The 20,348-nt window shown below is 41.1% G+C and overlaps 2 protein-coding genes across 2 annotated transcripts; one reads left to right on the forward strand and one right to left on the reverse strand.

Moving 5' to 3' along the window:
• Positions 1 to 13,079: 13,079 nt before the first annotated feature.
• Positions 13,080 to 13,975, forward strand: LOC141620728 (NAC domain containing protein 50-like). Its single transcript, XM_074437527.1, has one exon. It carries the CDS (start codon positions 13,178 to 13,180, stop codon positions 13,973 to 13,975), a length of 798 nt encoding a protein of 265 aa, XP_074293628.1. The 5' UTR covers positions 13,080 to 13,177.
• Positions 13,976 to 18,613: 4,638 nt separating this feature from the next.
• On the reverse strand, positions 18,614 to 19,144 carry LOC141620730 (uncharacterized). The gene has a single exon (XM_074437528.1). The coding sequence runs from the start codon at positions 19,142 to 19,144 to the stop codon at positions 18,614 to 18,616; it is 531 nt and encodes a 176-aa protein (XP_074293629.1).
• Between the last annotated feature and the right edge of the window lie 1,204 nt (positions 19,145 to 20,348).

Consider the following 20,348-nt stretch of genomic DNA (forward strand, 5'->3'; position numbering starts at 1 on the left):
TCCTTCGCCTCGGTCAGATGCAGGGACTTCCATTTTTCCCTCTACTCAACCATAGCATCGTAACCGCCCTGAAGCTTCTCTATCTCCTCCCGCAGCTTAGCGGCGTCAGCCAACGCAGCCTCAACCTTGGCTCTCTCGGCTAGGACCCGCTTCTCAGCTTCCTCCTTAAGCTTTCGCTGAGTGAGGAAGTTCTCCATGGTGGCGTCGAAGTCCTTCTTCGCCTTCTCGGCCTCTTGCTTGGAAGCAGCAAGCTCAAGCCTAAGCCGTTCAAGCGCAGGGGCAGCTCGAGCCATGACCGTTTCTTGCTCAATAATATGAGCGCCGGCTAGTTCATTCCACTTCGCCAGCTTCTTGCACAACCTTGTGCCTTCCGCCACAAGCTGAGCGGCGGAAACCTTCAGGGATGAGGAGTCGACGGTGACATTTTGATTGCCCATCTGCATAGGCCGCTTCTCCAATTTCCGTTCAGTGGGACCGGCAGCCGGCGGCGGTTGATCTACAAAAAATTCAGACAAAGCATCCATGTCAACATTCATTGACATACCAGAGAGCCTGTCATCAGGAATGCCTAAAGAGCCCGCTAAATCCGAGCCCTGGGTTAGATATGTACCGGTCTTGGCCTTCTTAGACAGAGGGCCGACTGGCCCCTTTTCTTTCCGAGCCTCGGTAACAGCAGCGGCGGCAGACTCGGCCTCTTTTCTCTTATTCGAAGAAGGAGGAGCCTCCGCAACAGTGACCTCCTCTTCAACATCGATGACCACCTGCTGCTTTTGGACCACGGGGATTGAAAACCGAGCCGGAGTAGACGCCGTCGCCGCCGCAGACGTTGTCTTTGGTTTGCGGCGCGGCACGTTACTGGCAATCTGCGCCTGAGCCGCCGTCACATCCAGTGCCTTCAACTGCTGGTCCATGAGTTCGTTAGGAGCCGGTCTGCGATCACGTGGCTGGGCCTTAGGATGCAGCTCAACAACTCTCCCGTTCTCGTCAAGTCCCAACCTCTGGAGAACGGAGACAGGCAGTTTCGGGCCAAATCGGTCTGCAAAAGAAACAAAGCAGGAGTTAAACAAAAGAAATAAACCAAAATTCAAAAAAAAAAAAAACGAAACATAAAAAGCAAAGATGGGCCTCATACCGACCCCACTCACCCTGGCTGAGGGCCGGTATGAGGCCGACGTGGCAGAGCAGCTCATCCTGAAGAATGATCTGCGTCGGGGGCATCCATCCCTTCGGCGTACCATCCTTCTCAGCCTCAAACAGCTTCATTGCCCGCGTTTCGTCCTCATTAAGATAGACCCTGCTGGCGTCCATCTTAAGCTTACTCCGGGAGACATATTTGTCATGCTCTCCCTTACTCTCGCACCGCAAATTGGCGCGGCTTTGGAAGGACCGGGGCAGTGGATAATCCTCCGGAACCTCGACGTATACCCATCGCCCCTTCTAGTCCTTGCAAGATGTCAGCTTGGAAACGGTAACATAACCCGGCTCCGTCTGCACGCTGTACCACCCCGTGCCACCGAGGGTAGACGGCCGAAGATGAGGAAGCCGGCGGAACAGGTTAACCGTTGGGGCCTCCCCCTTAAAAAGACAAAGCCACACGAAGCCGATAATCGTCCTGATGGCCAACAGATGCAGTTGTGCCACGGCGACGTTCATGGCTTTAATGATGGCCGCAACGTATGCATTCAGAGGAAACCGGAGCCCATACTCCAGGTGTCTGATGTACACGCCGATACAGCCCTCAGGAGGGCAACACCGCCTGACCTTCCTCAGGGATAACAATTTTATACCCCCTACCGAAGGAGTAATGATCTTCAAAAAGATCAGGACCGGAACAGCTAGCGAACTTATTCGTCCAAGCACGATCAGGATTGATCGAACAGGCGTCGCCGTGATCCAAGAGATGCGGCCTCTCTACGACAGAAGGGGTCGCCTCATCATCATCATCATCCTCAAAACCCTCCAAAATTTTTGGATCAACCTCAGGAGAAGGCGACTTAGGACCCCCAAACCCTATCGGGGTGACAACCAGTGGCTCCTCTTCATAAGGATGCGACGGTTCGCCCCCCGGCGCAGAGGTACTGGGTCCAGCATCAGCAGAAGACATAATGACAACAAAAACTTGACAATTAAAAGTTGGGAAGATTTGTTTGTTTACCTTGGAAAAAGTGCTACGCCGAGTAACGCTTTGAAGACTAGAGAGAAGTTTCTTCGAGAAAAACTAGAGAGAAGAAATTTTTTGAGAAAATGAAATTTGTGCGGAAAATTGAGGGGCACACTGCTCTATTTATAGAACAAAGCCCATGAAACGGACCAATCAGGGCAAAGCCCATGAAACGTCCACCAATCGATGCCAAGCCACGTGTCGAGCATGCAGCCACGGAATGTCAATCGACACACAGTAACCACTCTTCTTTGACACGCTACTTGGAATCTACTTGCCAACGGCCCGCTGATCAACCAAGCTTGGCAGCACCGGCCGGGGACAATCAAAAGCACACGGCACTCTCAACCTTAGTCTCGGCCAGCGCCTTTTTCTTTTCCACATTTGATGTCCATTACACATCCATGTGGAGGGGGGATATGGTACGGCCTGAACAGAACCAAGCCAAGGAAGAAGAAGTCGGGGAAGAAGTTCAACTTGCGCAGAATACGCTCAACACTCATCGAAGGTCCATACCATGGCATAGACTACGCTGGGGGCAAATTGATGGGGCATATTCTGCACCCGCTGACCGAGTCAACATATTGAGCAAGGTCAAAGATATCCACAACAAGTCAACGTATTAGACAGCCTAACCGACGCAGCCAGTCGGCTAGTCACTTGGGTCTCGGCTAGGCAACTAGCCAGCCGGGAGGCAAATCCGCGTACTCATATCCAGTTCCCTCGGCATGGAGTCAACCAGGCCAACCGGCCTGCCATGCGTCCCTCGGCCGAGGGTAGAACAGTCTTTCCACCTGCTCTGCCACTTGGCCACTTGGCCACTACGTGACAAAAGGTGAAAGTCTATAAATACTCCTCAATCCTCATTGAGAAAACGATCCGATAATCCACAATTCACCCTAAAACTCACTATTAATCTGGTATAAACTCCCTTATCTCTCTACAATATACTTTGCCAAGTAACATACAACTTATCCCTTTTAAGTTTACTGACTTGAGCGTCGGAGTGAGTACGCTCGGTACCAAGCCGAGCCCTCAGTTTGTTCATCTTTACAGGAGAGAGCGAAAGAAAGAGTCAAGCGAAGACATCATTCCACAAGCTTACGTGGTCACAAAACACTGCTCCGAAATTACACCCGGAACACTCACAATCTCCAACAAACTTCAACTCCCCAAAAGATATAATAACAACATGGGAGTAAAAATCGCCATATAATGAAATTTCAATTCATGCGATTTTTCAATTCTGCAGAGCCTGGTCGACCGACCAAAGGGTGAGGTCGATCGACTGAATATCGAACTGGTTTTCATTTTTTCGTAATCTGTTTCTTTTTTTCTTCCTTTTTTCAATTCTTTTCTTTCTTTCTTCCCTTTCAACATTTCACCACTCATCTCACATAGAGCAATATAACCAAAATGCAATAAAAACATTCCCAAAACCACAAGTACTAGCTCAGATAAGGTGGCTAATTTCAGTATGTAGCTAATGGGATAAGAAGGCAATTTTGGCTATGTGGGGCTTATGGGTAAAATGAGAAAAGGAGACCTCTCCCACATGTGTCAACAAACCACAAACCGGATGCATACAGGCACTAAGCAGATCAAATTCATGTTTATGCAAATTAATGTAACATGTCAAATAAGGAGAACTACTCACATCCTACATGAAATCGGTCATAAATGTCACCGATTTATAAGGCTCTAATTCCTTAGAAAGATTTTGTAGTTTGCCAAAATTTTCAAGTCAAGCCTACTAGTTCAACAGATTTTGAAACGAAATTCGAGATATTGCAACAGACTTTTGCTAAAAGAGGTGATAAAGTGTAAGGCTTAAGCAAATAACAGTTTCAGCAATGAAATACTCCAATCAGACCCAACCTAAAATGCAAAAGAAACGTGAATTTTTTTTTTTTTGAATTTTATGACATTTTTCGATTTTTATGAATTTTTGTATATATAAGAAATAAATACAATGCCAACAGAAATGTATAAACGTAAATGCAAAACAAATGCAAATGCAGACTCAAGTGTGCATTACCAACTTCCCCAAACCAAATCGGACAATGTCCTCATTGGACCAACTACTACCTAACAGCAAACAACAGCAGCAGCATAAAAGGTGGGACAAATGCAAACCGAAAATGCAAACTAGACTAAAGAGAGGAAATGAAATGGAGCTGGAAACTTACAAAATGTAACCTCCCCAAACCAGCCGTGAAACGGGGGAGAGAAAATCAATCGTGATACAGTAGGGATCACGAGCATACATCGTCGTGGCAACAACAGGGGCCACAACAGAATAGGTGCACTAGCAGTGACTCGCGTCAATCCAATCCTGCAAACAACTTGAGTTCTTATAAGTAATCAAACAATAAAGCAAACCTCCCCAAACCAATTCCCGACAAAAGGGAATTGCAATAAATCAATTAGAAATAGGGAGAAAGAACTCAAATTAATTACCCAACAAAACATAATTAAACCAAAATAAAAGCAGCGGAAATTGATTTAATTAAAACTTGAAAAATATTTGGGTAAACAAAATGGTAATTTTAATTGCAAAAATTTGTAAAACTCAGGTAAAGGACGTAGCATGTAAAAATTAAAAACAAAGGAAATAAGGAGGAGAAATAAACGAGAGAGAAGAGGAGAAAAACTCCTCTATCTCGAATTGCACAATGCAATGCAAGAACTCGATCAAGAATCGGCGCAGGCTCGATCGTGGCAACCTCCATGGAACGATTTCCTATCCTCTATCAACTCCATATTACTTGAAAATTTCACAAATATGCAAAATACAAAAATACCAATACCAAAACTTGTCCAAAGTCAACTCAAAAAAACTAAACTAAAGCTAAAACTAAACGTCCTAATAAAAGCAATAAATAGTTCAGCAAAGACCCAAAATTACAAAATAATTACAGCCGAATAGCACTACGGCTCAATAACAAGCTACCCCAAAGCAGGGCACTTGACCAAAAGTGGTCCTTTCAGCAGTATGGACCGCTACTCTAGGCTTCCAGACAACAGGCTTAGTCGAAGGAAGAATATCTGGTGTCGCAAAATAAATGACACGCTTCTTCACTTTGCCCGGCCTCTCTCTCTCAAAGTGACTTGCTCGAATTCCGTCTCACTAGTATCACCCGGATCTCCTATGCCCTCTCTCGCCATGACCGCAGCAACAATTAATTAAAGACATGGTCCTCCAATTTGCTCCCAAACTGGGGCGGAGGTGTCAGTACAGCAGAATATAACTCAGTAATAGCACTAGGAGGATCCGTAATAGGATCTATAGAGGATATGGCGTCACAAGGTTTGACTTGCATCGGTGCCTTATGAACGCCGGTCTGGTAAAGGGTCAAATTTTCATCCCCTACCTGCACAGTCATGGTCCTATCCCCGAAATTTATCACTGCACCAACAGTGCGCAGGAATGGTCGTCCTAAAATGATAGGAGTGTGTCGGTCTTCGGGAATATCCAAAACCAAAAAGTCAACGGGAATAAAGAATTTCCCTATCTGCACAGGTATGTCCTCGAAAATACCTATTGGCCGTGATTGGGTACGGTCGGCCATATGCACGGTAATATCAGTAATACGAAATTTAGCGAAACCAAGTCTACTAGCAAGAGACAACGGCATAACACTGACACTAGCCCCTGTATCACATAGGGCGTTATCGACCAAGTGGGTCCCAATACAGCAAGATATGGAGAAACTACCCGGGTCAAATTTTTTATTTGGCAGCTTATTTTGAAGATGAGCAAAGTGTCTGCCGCAAGTTGAAGGCTACCACATGATGATCCTCTATATATCGTCTACGGGATAGAATATCTTTCATAAACTTCATATAAGACGGTACATGGGTAATTAAATCAGTGAAAGGAACAGTTACCTCAAGGCCCTTGACGATCTCCAAAAATTTGTCGAACTGACGCTCCAACTTTGCATTCTCCAAACGCTCCGGATACGAGACTGCAACACTGGCCGTAGGATCAGCAACCTTCGGCTTCCGTAAGTTTAAAACTTCCGTCAAATCATCAATGAGTATAGAATCATGCAGATTAATTGACGGATTTGCGTCCTGCATACAAAACCCAGTCGATCGACCATTGGTCTCGGTCGATCGACCAATCTGGTTGGTCGTGAACATTTCCTGATCAGAATTAATTTCGTCAGGAGCTTCAGTCGATCGACTGATAGGAGTGGTCAATTGACTGCTTATGCTGGGCGTGAATAGTTTCTGATCAGAAACTTTTCCATTCGACATCGATCGATCATTCTTTTGCTGGTCGATCGATCGGTGGTACTTCGCAAATAAGCTCATTTTTTCACCAGAAATTAAACTAGCCTCTTCATCATTTCCCGAGTCTCCTCTTGGCTTGTCGGGACCTTCATAAGAGAGGCCACTTCTGAGATTAATGGCATTAATCGTTTCAATTGGCCCCTCACAATTGCTCAAAGAATTGGCGACTTGCTTAGCCTCAATATTCTCCAACTGCTTCACAAAATTCTTTGAAGATTCAATCCCAGCTGCTTCTATTTTCGCGACTTGAACCAAAAGACCTCGGACCATTTCTCTCAATTCCTCGGCCTCATCTAAGTTATGGACAGGAATTTCAACTTTCTCTTCGGAAGCTTCAGAAATCTCGAACTTCTCGAGACGGGCAGTAATATAAGTAATAAGTGTCACAATGGCACTCATTTCATCACTTTGTTTTCGCGAATTTCCACGCGAACTTCCAAACTCGGCTCTATGGACTGCCATCTCCTCAATAGTGTTCCAACCCTTATCATAAGCTACATTATTTCGAAATCTATCATTTGCAGCCGAATCAAGGATGACTCTGTAGTCATCATACAAAGAATTATAAAATTGGTCGCAAAGGTACCACTCCTCAAAACCGTGGTGAGGAACAGATCGAATCAGCTTCTTAAAACGAGCCCATGCTTCATGAAATTCCTCATCGGGTCCTTGCTGGATTTGAAATTTGAGCTCTCAAAGCATTGGTTTTCGCAGGCGAAATATCTTTGTTTCAGAAAGCCAATGCCAGAGATGTCCATCAGAACTCTAGCTACTACCTTATCAAGGTAGCGATACCACTTGACGTGAGAATCTTTCAAAGAGTAAAGAAACATCTTCTCCTTAACTTCATCTTGTGTCACTCCAGCAGACGGGTATGGAACAAAGAATAATCCGTAAATAACTCCATATGCTTCCAAGGATCCTCATCTGGTAGACCAAAGAACCGATTTCGCTCCACCAATTCGATATAGGAAGGACGAATTTCAAAGGGGGGAGTAAATCCTTTTGGAAGGTCGTGTCTTGTCTTACCAAGATTATCAGATATAGTAGGCATGATTGCAATAGAACTGAGAGTACTCAAGCCTTCCTCTCAAAATCTTACTTCTAACTCTGCAAAAGCAAAACTAGAAGCAAAGGTAAGCAACGGCCTCAAGGAACCAAAGTTCCTTGAGACAAGAAAAATAAACAAAAATAAAGCAAACAGAATTACACCGTCTCCCCGGCAACGGCGCCAAAATTTGATACCGTCGTTTAGTATCAAAATTTAAATTTATAATACCGAACTAAACTAACATAAGCTAGTGGTAGTACGGGTCGAACCACAGAGAGACAAGGTTAATTATGTTTGCTAATTTTTAATCTATTGAAGTAACAATTTAAAGGGGGGTTTTGATTTGGTTTTAAACTAAGTTGCAAGTGAAATAAAATGCTGTAAAAAGATGAAAGTAATAATAGAGAAATAGCTAAGACGATCGGTTCACTACAGTTTCGACGGAATTAATCTAAAGTAGGTCGGATATGAGTACGGTATTCGGGTAAATGACGAGTCCTCTCGGTCCACTGTCAACAGGAAACACCCTTTCGGTCTGAATTCCCTCCCTAAATCACACTATCTAACTTTCGTTCCGGTCAGTGTAACTAAGTCTGCAACTTCTATCTCCTTTCGGTCTCAAGAAATTCCTATTCCCTTTCGGTCTCAAGGGTAGACTAATTATCATAGTTTTAGGTCTATTCTATTCCAATCTCACGATATAGGTCTAGAATTCCCAAATCAAATAACAATTCTCCTCTTGGTCTCTTCATTAAACGATGCAAATTAATTAACTTTGATAAATAAATTACCGACCTAAACAATCCTACAATATCCTAAGCCGTCTACACTATAGATCTCCTCACATCCTAGCGAAGGGAATCTAGCTACTCATATTGATAATTGAAATAACAATAAATTGCGAACAAACTGAATTAAACGGCATAATAATCGAATTGAATAAATAAAAAGGCATAAAATAAATTAATCTAATAACAAGAACAAAGAGCAACAAATGAAATAAGAGAATAAGAATTTAACTATTAAGAATTTAAGAGTAAGAGATTACAAACGAAATTTGGGGAAGAAAAGAACAGTGCAGCCGTTCCAAGCGACGCAAAGCAACGTACCAAAACAAAACTGAAAAACTGAGTCAAGGAATGAATGCTCAAGCCGCAGGTAAAGTTACGTTATATAGGAAAATAACATAACCTATTATTCCTAAACCTAATACACAATGGGCTTAAGCTAAATCTCGTCTTTAAATTCTCGTCAGACTCGTGGAGTGGTCGATCGACCACTTGGACCAGTCGATCGACCAACAGCGTACTGTATGCATTGCATTTCGACGATTCCTGCAGCGCGCACCGATCTTAAAACAGCTGCCATTTCTTCGTTACTTGGTCAAATCAGGCGTTCTACGTGGTGTGGAAAGCTAAGAGGATAACCTTTCACCTCCAACTGGAATCACTCGATTATCTGCTCTAAAACTCGAGATATAGCCATCTGAAGCAGCCTGCAATGTTGTGAAGTGCTTCTTTGCTTGTTAAACTCGTACGCACCCATGCTTTTGCTATCGTCAGGCCTTGAAATGCATTCTAAACTTCAAGTCTGAGTCAAATATTCATGTCCTTCCTAAGCTTAGCTTTCGGGGTCAAGATTTGGCTCATTTTCTGTTCATTTCCGCAATAATCTGCAATATTACCAGAAAAGGCGGAAGTCGACGAAAAGGGGCAAATAGTAGAATAAACTACTAATAATGGACATAAAATGCGTGGAAATAAAGATGTAAAACATCATATTATAGACACGCATCAATTATACACAATTTTTTTTTTTTGAGCACAAAATTTTTTTTTTGACAAAAAATTTATACAAATTTTACAACACTTTCACTGTTTTAAAAGTGTAATTTTAACGAAAAAAAAGTGTAACTTTAACAAAAAAAAAGCGGTTTGACGGATATTATTTTGAAATTTGAAAATTTGAAGCAAGTTTACGATAAATTTTGCGTTTTACGAGTGTAACTTTAGTTCTTACGACAAATATTATTTTGAGTTTTTCAAATTTTAACACAACTCATTGTAAATTGAGTCACTTATACTGTAACTTTAGTCTTTTAAAAGTGTAATTTTAGCCCATTAAAGTGTAATTTTAGTCCATTAAATTGTAATTTTAGTCCATTGAGAGTGTATTTTTAGTCCATCTTAAAAGTATAACTTTTGTCCACTAAGAGTGTATCTTTAGTCCATATTAAAAGTGTAACTTTAGTCCATTGAGAGTGTAACTTTAGTCTTTTGAAAGTGTTATTTTAGTCTATTGAGAGAGTGACTTTAGTCCATTGAGAGTATAACTTTAGTCATTGAGAGGGTAACTTTAATAGAGATAAGTATAACTTTAATGAAAATAAGTGTAATTTTAATGGATAAAAGTGTAATTTTAATGGAGAAAAGTGTAATTTTAATGGAGAAAAGTGTAACTTTAATAATAGAGACAAATGTAACTTTAACAGAAATAATGTAACTTTAATAGAAAAAAGTGTAATTTTAATAGAGAAAATTGTAACTTTAATAATAGAGTAAAATGTAATTTTAATATAAAAAAGTGTAATTTTAATAGAAAAAAGTGTAATTTTAATGGAGAAAAGTGTAACTTTAATAATAGAGAAAAATGTAATTTTAATAGAAAAAAATGTAATTTTAATGGAGAAAAGGGTAACTTTAATAATAGAGAAAAATGTAACTTTAACAGAGAAAAGTGTAATTTTAATAGAAAAAAGTGTAACTTTAATAGCGATAACTGTAACTTTAATATATACGAACATTTATAGAGATAAGTTTTTTCAATAGAGATAAGTTTATTCAAAACCTAGATCTAAAATTTAATAGAGATAGATCTAAAATTTTAAAAATATATCTAATGTCATACTAACACCCGAAAAAAGTGTAACTTTAATGGAGATAAGTGTAATTTTAATAGATAAAAGTGTAATTTTAATGAAGAAAAGTGTAACTTTAATAATAGAGAAAAATATAAATTTAACAGAAAAAGTGTAACTTTAACAGAAAAAAATGTAACTTTAATAGAGAAAATGGTAATTTTAATAAGTGTAACTTTAATAGAGAAAAGTGTAACTTTAATATAGAAAAATGTAACTTTAATACGAGTAACTTTAAAAAAGATAAGTTTTTTCAAAACCTAGATCTACAATTTTAAAAATATATCTAATACGATTATGTCAAAAATCTACTTCATATTAATAGATCCAAGATTAAAATAAAAAATTTACTTCATATTAATAACAACAAATCTATTTGATAGATCTAACATTTAAATCAAAGGTCTAAAAAAAGTTGAAAAACTGGATTTTAGTAAAAAAATTCCCTGTAAACAAAAGCTTAAAAAGCAAAAAAAAAAACAAAATAAAGACACGACACACAACAAAAACAAAAAAATAAAACAAAAACTAAAACAAAAAAAGTAGGTAAAGATCAAAATAAAAAACAAATCTGATAAACACAAAAAAATACAAAACAAAAACAAAATAAACAAAAAAAAAATTAAAAAAAAAAACAAAAAACTTTCAGATCTGAAAAAATAGGTGAAGGAGAGGAAAGTGGTGTTAGGATGTCGGACGTGCGTATGGTGATGGGTGGTGTGGCGTCGGATGGTGGTGATGTTGTCGGGGTGGTGGCGGGCGAGCATGGGGAGGGCGTGTTGTGTTGGGTGGTGGTGATAATGTTGTTGTCGGGTGGTGGGAGCGCGATAATGGAGGTTGATGCGGTTGTTGGTGGTGGTAACTTATTCAGATCTGAATTTTGGTGGTTGTTGGTGGCATTTTTGGGGCGAGTATGGTAAGAGGTTGGGTGGTGGTTGTGTCGTGCAGATGGTGGTTGTGGTATCGGGTGGTGGATGGTGAGAAAGAGTGGTGGTGATTGTCGGGTTGGAGAGTGGATGGATTAGTGGGTTGTCGTCAGGTGGAAAGGGCGACGGAGGTGAGGCCGTGAGTGGTTAGTGGTTGATGGAGGTGGTCGTGGGGGTCGGATCTAGAGTGGTGTGGTCGCGCCTGTTGTTGTGGGTGGTGACGGGGGAGTATTGGTGGTCGGTTGGTAAGTGTGGCAGTGAGGGCAAGTGGCCGTGAGGGCTGGTGGCCGTGTCGGGTGGCAGGTCTGTGTGATGGGTCGTTCGTTTTAGAGTGGATGGGTGGTGGGATTTTATTTTTCTCAGATTTGTTTGGGATTTTTTTAAGAGGATTTATTTAGGTTTTTGAGAGGATTGTAGTGTGAAATGAGGAGAAGTGAGGTAGAAAGAGAAAAAAAATGTATATATATTAAATTAGTGAGGAATTAGTGATTAATTAGTGTTGTAGAGAGAGAGGGTGTTAAAACTCCTCCTTAATCCTCATTTTTGTGTTCAATCTCACCCATTCATTTTCCTCATCCAATGGCTTGGATGAGGACTTATGGACTCACACTTAAAGAGTGGACTTATATGATCTCAACACTACGAATTATAACCTAACAAAATATGGGAGTAAGAAATGTGCATAAAAAAACGGAGAAAGAGAGAAATTAGGAAGGGGAGAGAAAAAAAAAAAAAAAGATTAGTAAATGCTAATTTGGATTCACTAGAAAAGTCAATATATGTGGATAATAAAGTAGTATAGTAATCCTATGCTTGAGTAACTGAATTATTATCCTATGTCTTATGGGTATAGGATAGAAAAATCGTTATTTGATTTGCTATTTGCTATAAAAAACAATGTCATAAGTGGTTTTGTTTTTACACATTTTTGAGTGAGATTAAAGACGAATAATTGAACTTTTTTTTCATTTTTAGCTTATTCTTAGATTTATCTTTTTTCACTTATGAGTACGTTAGTTCGACACTTCATTTGAGCTCGTATATACGTGTCCGACACTTGACACTTGAACATTGGTATAACACTTCACACTTCATTTTAGACAAAAATCCATGTTCCATAAAATTTTCTAGTCCAACACTTAAATACACACCCGTATTCGACCCTTCCATCCGAGTTGACTCCATAGCATACATATGAATGCCTCATTTGTTTATTGTTATGAGTATTTCCGTTGTTTATTATTACTATTATTAATATATACTCCAGTGGTAGCTGGGTTAAACCTTGAAGCTTGCAGAAATGCAGGAGTTGAGAGGTCTCAGGTTCGACTACCAGCTGAGGCGATGATCACTTGGCCACTGCAGCCCTCGAAGGGGGTGGCTTACATGGTCCATGTGGTGGTCCGGGAATGCATGAGCCCGGGGGGACTCAACCCCCTCGTCATCAAAAAAAAAATATATATATACTCCCGTGTTTAAGTTCACGTAATTAGGGTTTTTACATGCATGATTAGTAATCCTAATAGTAGTAGTATTATTTAAATATTTTATTCTAACAAACTTATTTACTCCTTACAAATATCTCCTTGACTATGGGAAAAACAACTTAACGTGTCTAATAACAGAAAAAATCTTCAAGATAATTGAATCCTACTCGAATTCTCAAAGTATGTTTTGTCCTTATATATATACACAACGTACATCACCCTATTTCACTATTACAACACAAAATCTCACAAAAATTCCCATACACAAAGAAATAATAAGCTTCGGTTAGGATTTTGTATTCCAGCTTTCTTTGATCATAATTATCTTGTAAAATGGGAGCTTATGATCTACCATTGGGTTACAAGTTCGAACCGTCGAAGGAAGAACTTGTTGGGTATTTTTTGAAAAGAAGGCTAAGTGGCGAACCATTGGAATCATTCTACAACAATGTTATCATGGACTTTGATGTATACAGTCATCATCCCTCGAAGATCATGACTTTAACTAAAAGAAAGGTAGAAGAAGACGGTTTTCAACAAGGTTACTTCTTCAGCTCTCTCGAGACGACTTCTAAGAATGGCAAGAGAATAAAGCGCCATATCCCTACCCATGGGACTTGGTTAGAGAAAGCCGCTACAAAGATGATATGTTATCAGAACGAGGTTATTGGGATCCACAAGTACTACAAGTTTAACCCGGTTTCTGAATTCAAAGACAGCATGTTGAACAAAGACGAGTGGATGATGCATGAATACTCTCTTTTACCCAACCAAGACACCCAAGACAAAGATATAATGGTATTGTGCCATATTACTAACAAGAAAGATTATAATAATTCCCATAATAAGAGTATTAAGGCTCGTAAGATAAACATGGTAGTAGACGAATCGTTGGATTATGAAGCGGGTCCTAGTAAGATAAGTCGGGTTGATCCATATACTGCATGGAATAACGAAGATCCATTAAACTTGATCTCTTACGACGTTGGGGATGAGTGTGCTAATGGAGGAGTAAAAGACGATGAGTCTTTAAAATTGTTCGAGGATGGGTACAAGTCTGCAATGGAACAAATTGTTGCACAAGAAGATCATCATGACGTTCATCAGGTCATCGGGATTCCAGCCGGGTAGATGGCTGCCGGCGAGTTAACATGGACAACAGCAAGTAACTTGGATCCACGGGCTCAAGAAGAGTTAAATAGATTGGAGGCCTTGTTAATGGCTTAATTTTTATACTCCATGCAACAAATAATAATGTTATGTTATTGAACCAACAAGGCACAAGAATCATGTACTCGAGTATTATATATGTTGCCTACGTACTTTGTAAAAAGTTTCATGCAATTTTTCAAGTCTTTTGTTTTTTTGTTATCGTCATGAGCAAATTCTTTTAGATTGTAAAGTTATATTCTTAATACGATGCCATCAAATTTTACTGTATCTTGGTCATCAAGAATATTCAAGATTTTTAATGTTGAGTATGAGAAACTAACAAATTAGTTGTTCTTTCTGTGATTTTTAAACTCGAGGTGTCATAATTTCTAGCATTATTGAACAGTAAGTGTTCTATAAAACGGTTTACAAAAAAAAACTATTGTAAAACCCTATACAAAAGACTAGCAGTATATGATCTTGTTATGGAAAAGTCGTCGTTAATGTAGTTATTTAAGTTACGTGGGGTTATTTAGGTAAAATATCATTTGTTTAACAACACTTGTGTAGCACGATTTATACAAGAACTCTATATTAGGAGATTGGGTCTATACTAGGACTGGTTAATTGGCCAAATTAGGGTTAATTTGAGAGGTATTATAAATACTGAAAGTGTATGAATCCTTGATTAGGGTTTCATATCATTGATGGTTAAATAGGTAAACATGTACAAGAGGTTACCTAATTACATGGAGAGAATCTCTCTAATTAAGTTAGTATCCTAACTAAGGAAATACATGGTAAATATAAAGATACATACAATCTTCTAATAATATTTACTAATACACCCCCGCAGTCGAAGCGGGAGGACAGCGAACGCTTAGGCTGGACCGAAAGCGCGTGAAAAGCGGCTTGGGAAGACCTTTGGTGAAAATATCCGCATATTGGTACTCAGCTGGGACGTGGAGTACCTTAACTTTCCCAAGGCGGACTTGATCGCGAACAAAGTGAATGTCAATCTCGATATGCTTAGTTCGCTGATGTTGAACCGGGTTGCCAGACAGATAGACAGCGGATACATTATCACAATAAACAATACTAGCTGAGGAAATAGGAACATGAAGTTCAAACAGTAAATTACGTAGCCAGCTTGTTTCGGCAACCGCATTCGCAACACCCCTATATTCTGCTTCCGCACTAGATTTAGAAACGGTAGCCTGACGCTTGGAAGACCAAGACACCAAGTTATCCCCAAGGAAAACACAGTACCCGGAAGTAGAACGGCGTGAGTCGGGACACCCACCCCAATCAAAGATCGGAGTAGCGATCAAGGAAGTGGCGGCTGATTTGGTAAATGTAATGCCGAGTTCGAGAGTCCCTTTAATATAACGCAGTATGCGTTTTAAGAATTGAAAATGAGGCTCACGTGGGGAGTGCATAAAAAGACAAACCTGTTGAACCGCATAGGTGATATCAGGTCGGGTAATCGTGAGGTACTGTAGTGCTCCAGCTAAACTCCGATATAAGGTAGAATCGGCAATTAAAGGGCCAGCCGTGGAGCTTAACTTTGACCCAGCTTCAACAGGGGTCATTACGGGATTGCATGAGGCCATTGATGCACGATCAAGAAGTTCACGGGCATACTGACTTTGAGATAGAAATAAGCCGTTAGAGGATCGTGTCACTTGAATCCCAAGGAAATGATGAAGCTTACCGAGGTCACTCATAGCAAATTCCTGTGACAAATCAGAAATAATTCGACGAAGCAAGGAAGTGCTAGAAGCCGTCAAAACAATATCGTCAACATATAGTAGCATGTAGGCCGTGTGTGAGCCGTTTTTATAGATGAACAATGAGGGGTCGCAAATGCTACTCGTGAACCCTTTGGAGACAATAAAAGTCGCAAACCGTTGATACCAAGCTCGGGGAGCTTGCTTAAGACCGTATAGAGACTTGCGGAGGCGACAAACATAATTCGGTGTAGTCGGGTTCACAAAACCAGGGGGTTGATGCATATAAACCGTTTCGGCAAGATCCCCATGAAGAAAGGCATTCTTGACATCTAACTGGTGTATAGGCCAAGAGCGTGAGACAGCAAGACTGAGAACAGTTCGAATAGTCGTTGGCTTAACTACCGGGCTAAATGTTTCATTACAATCAATGCCTACTTGTTGACATTTACCATTAACTACGAGTCTGGCTTTGTAGCGTTGAAGAGTGCCATCGGATTTAAACTTGTGACGATAGAGCCACATACAACGAATGACGGGAGCATGAGATGGACGAGGCACGAGTTCCCATGTTTGGTTATTAATAAGAGCACGATATTCGTCATTCATGGCGGTATTCCAGTGAGGGTCCCGGAGGGCATCCCGTGGGTTTTTGGGCAGTGGGGAGAGGGTTTGGTTAGAGGTGGCAGCGAGGGCACGAGGTTTGAAGATCCCGTTCATGGCTCGGGTCGTCATACGGTGGTCACGATGGGTGGCAGGAGGTGGGTCAGGGGAGTGGTGGTAATAATTTGAAGCATGTGAGGTGGCAGGGGTATGCGGGGTAGTAGGGGTAGGATTAGGGGCAGGGGTAGAAGTTGTTGTGGGTGGGGTTCTTGTGTGGACGTGGTCATTTGGATGGAGGTTCGTTGGTGGTGGGTGGGGAGTGGGGAGGTGTGTCAGGTGGAGGGGCAGGGGTTGGAGTTCGTGGGGACACGGGTTGGTCGAGGTGGATGGTGGGTGATGGGTTGAAGGAAGGCTTGATAAGGGTCGGGGTGAGCTGGCCATTGGTTTGGTTACGGGTGTGATCCGGGTTTGGTGACGGTGATGTAGCGAAGGGAAAAACCGACTCATCGAAAGTAACATGACGGGAAATAATGAGCTTACCACTAGATAGGTCAAGACATTTGTAACCCCGGAATTCTTGAGGATAGCCGAGGAAGACACATTTTGTGGAGCGTGTGGCGAGTTTATGGGGTGACTTGGCTGTGAGATTTGGGTAACATACGCAACCAAAAACGCGAAGATGGGAATAGGAGGGATGTTTGTGAAAAAGGGCGGAAGTGGGTGAGCGGAAATGAAGGATTTTGGTTGGTAAAATATTGTGTAAGTGGACAGCAGTATGTAGAGCATCAACCCAATAAATAAGAGGAATAGAAGCGTGATGTAGCAATGCTAAGACAATTTCATTAATACGTCGGATCATACGCTCGGCCTTACCATTTTGGGAGGATGTTTGGGGGCATGAGAAACGGAAAACTAGGCCATGTTGGTCACCGAATTTCTTAAAATCATTATTATCAAATTCTCGGCCTAAGTCACATTGGAAAGTTTTAATTTGACAATTGAATTGGGTCTTTACATAATTCCGAAAATTGATGAATTTGGAGAACGTTTCGGATTTGAATTTTAGCGGATATACCCAAACAAACTGTGTGAAATTATCGATTAAAATTAAGTAATATTTATAGCCTGCTTTGCTTTTAACTGGGGATGTCCATAAATCACTGTGTATAATATCAAAAGGCGCAAGAGTGTTAGACAATGAATCATGAAACAGAACGCTTGTGTTTGCTTATTTGACATGAATGACATAAGGAAGAATTTGTTTTTCGAATACAATCAATATGAGAACGAGATTGAAGCAAATTTAAAATAGACGAACCCGGATGGCCTAAAGTATGCCGGACATCGGGTGAAAAAGCAAGCAAAGTGTGGCTGGACTTGGGTTGTTGGGACGCAGTGGACACGGCGGACACGGGGTAAAGATCACCGTCACTATTGCTCCTCAGAATCAGATTCCCATTCGCTAAATCCTTCACAGAAAAACCACGAGGATCAAATTCAACGGATACGTTATTGTCTTTGGTAAATTGTCTTACGGATATAAGATTTTTGATAATTTGGGGAGTGTATAAGACATTTGTAAGGCGAAGGGACCGGTTAGGTGTGTCAATGGTGGTCTGTCCGGAACCGTGTACTGGAATACTAGCACCATTCCCGACGTAAATAGATTTAATCGTGCTAAAAGTAAGAGGGGAATGTATCATACCTGCGTCCGCGCTAAGGTGAGACGATGCGCCGGTGTCCATGTAAAACGGACTGTAGGGCTGCATAGTTAAGGCATTGAAAGCTTGTCCCATATCCGTCATTTGAGCACCGTCATCAGTAGCTGCAACATGCGCCTGACCATAATTAGCAGCACTGCCATTTCTGTTTGCATTGTTGCGAGATGGAGGGCGAAAAACAGGAGCTTGTGGCATCGGCCACTGTGGTGTCCACCCGGGATAGGTGGGGTAGGGACACGGGGGGGGTCCACGAAGGTGGCCACCCCGGCATGGGGCCCCACATCTGAGGCGAGGCAGAAAACGAGGCCTGGGTTGTGGAATTTCGATTTCCCCCACCCTTGTGACCACCAGATTTGTGACCGCGTTTACCATTGTTGCGGGTATTGCGATTCTGGCCGGACTTGGGTGCATCTTCCCAGGTGCGAGTGTCGGCAAGGGGGGAATTTGGAACGACCAGGGCCGCGGGTTCTTCTCGGCTGTCCTGGCGGTGGTTTTCAAGCTCGATCATACTCCTTGCGGTTTGAAATTGGGCGCGATTGGTTTTATATAGGCGCAACAAGATATCATACTCCTTGGGAGACCGCGTACCAATTGCAAGACCAATCGTTGATCCGTGACGGCGCAACCGACATCGACATAACAGATAAGTCCTTAAGTCGTTGACAATAAGAATCGAAATTAGGAAATTTACCGAGTTTGATATTGACGAATTCATGTTCGAGGCTAGCAGCGCGGGCGCCCTTGTTGTTGAGAAAGATATTCTCGACTCGAGTCCATGCTTCACGAGCTGTGGAGTCACGCTTGAGAACACGGGGAAGAAGATCGTCTGACAATGTGCCATATATCCATTGTAGAACAATGGCGTCAACCTCCGTCCAAGAGTCATACAACGAGTCCGACTTAGCCGGAGGAGCGGTACCGTCAATGTGATGCAGAACCTTGTAGCCGCGAGCATGAAGGGTGAATAAGTCTACCCACAACGAGTAGGAGACTTTGACGCCGTCGAGGACACGGACCTTATTCTGGATGTTGGTAACCGTGTAGACGGGGTGAAGGGAGGACTTTTGGTTTTCAGATTTCTCTTCTCCGGGCATTTTGGCGTGAGGCTAGTCCGGATTTGAGAGGTGTCGCTTTGTGTGGCAGTGGGCAAAAATCACAAAGGATGAGACCTGGTTACTGATACCATGAAAGTGTATGAATCCTTGATTAGGGTTTCATATCATTGATGGTTAAATAGGTAAACATGTACAAGAGGTTACCTAATTACATGGAGAGAATCTCTCTAATTAAGTTAGTATCCTAACTAAGGAAATACATGGTAAATATAAAGATACATACAATCTTCTAATAATATTTACTAATAAATACCTCACATATATCGATGTAAAACAACATTAATAAATTCTCCCTTATGATGCAATCATATCCCCTCTATAATAATCTTAACAAACTATTATCAGTCAACACAAAATAAATAATAAAACTTGTAATACAATAATAAGAGTGTCATAGATGAATTTCAAGCATCATCTATACATTATAAATGTGGAAGATCTAATAATAATTTGATTTTAATCAGGCTACTAAGAGTCTGTATGACAAGGTATTTCGTGTAGCTTATTTGATCAATGTCGTTTGTTTGACCAAAATCTCAGCTACCTTAATTTTTACTAGTGTTTAACAATTAGCTTATTTAATTAAATAATTAAGTTAAGCTATGTAAAATGCTACCGTACCTTTTTACCCCTTTCATCTATAATATTATGCACAGGTCCTAAGCTAGTTTGCATATATTCGGAGTACTTGGAATAAGGAATCCTTTATAATTATTTAATCCGAGATAAATTATGATAACTTTACTAAAAGCATTGTTACCAGAAGAATTAGCATATAACAAATTAGCAAGATGATGATGAAGCCTTAAATAACATTTGTCAAGTGTGAAACTGGGGTAAAGTGAAGCTAGTAGTGAGATTATTGCAGCTGATGTATATCAGGATGGAAAATAAAAGGGTGTCACCGGGTGACACCCAATTTGTGCAATTTGGGCGCCACCCTCTCACATGGGATGAGTGAGAACCCCTTCAATTAAGAATGCATGTGAGAGGGTGGCACCCAATTTGGGCGCCATCCGGTGGCGCTCTATCGCTATCTTATCAGGATTTTCACACTTGAGAGTTGAGACTTTCGAAACCATGGTTCGGTTTGTTTGCACTACGTAATCAGGAGCATCCTTAACTCTTGATTTCTCGATGGCGCTCTGCTTGTCCTATTATTTTTTCCGTAAATAAGATCACT

This window comes from Silene latifolia, chromosome X (genome assembly GCF_048544455.1).
Source record: "Silene latifolia isolate original U9 population chromosome X, ASM4854445v1, whole genome shotgun sequence".
NCBI lineage: Eukaryota > Viridiplantae > Streptophyta > Magnoliopsida > Caryophyllales > Caryophyllaceae > Silene > Silene latifolia.

Coding starts and splice junctions, on each gene's coding strand:
- LOC141620728 (XM_074437527.1), top strand. CDS start 13,178: ATGGGAGCTTATGATCTACCATTGGGTTACAAGTTCGAACCGTCGAAG.
- LOC141620730 (XM_074437528.1), bottom strand. CDS start 19,144: ATGCCCGGAGAAGAGAAATCTGAAAACCAAAAGTCCTCCCTTCACCCC.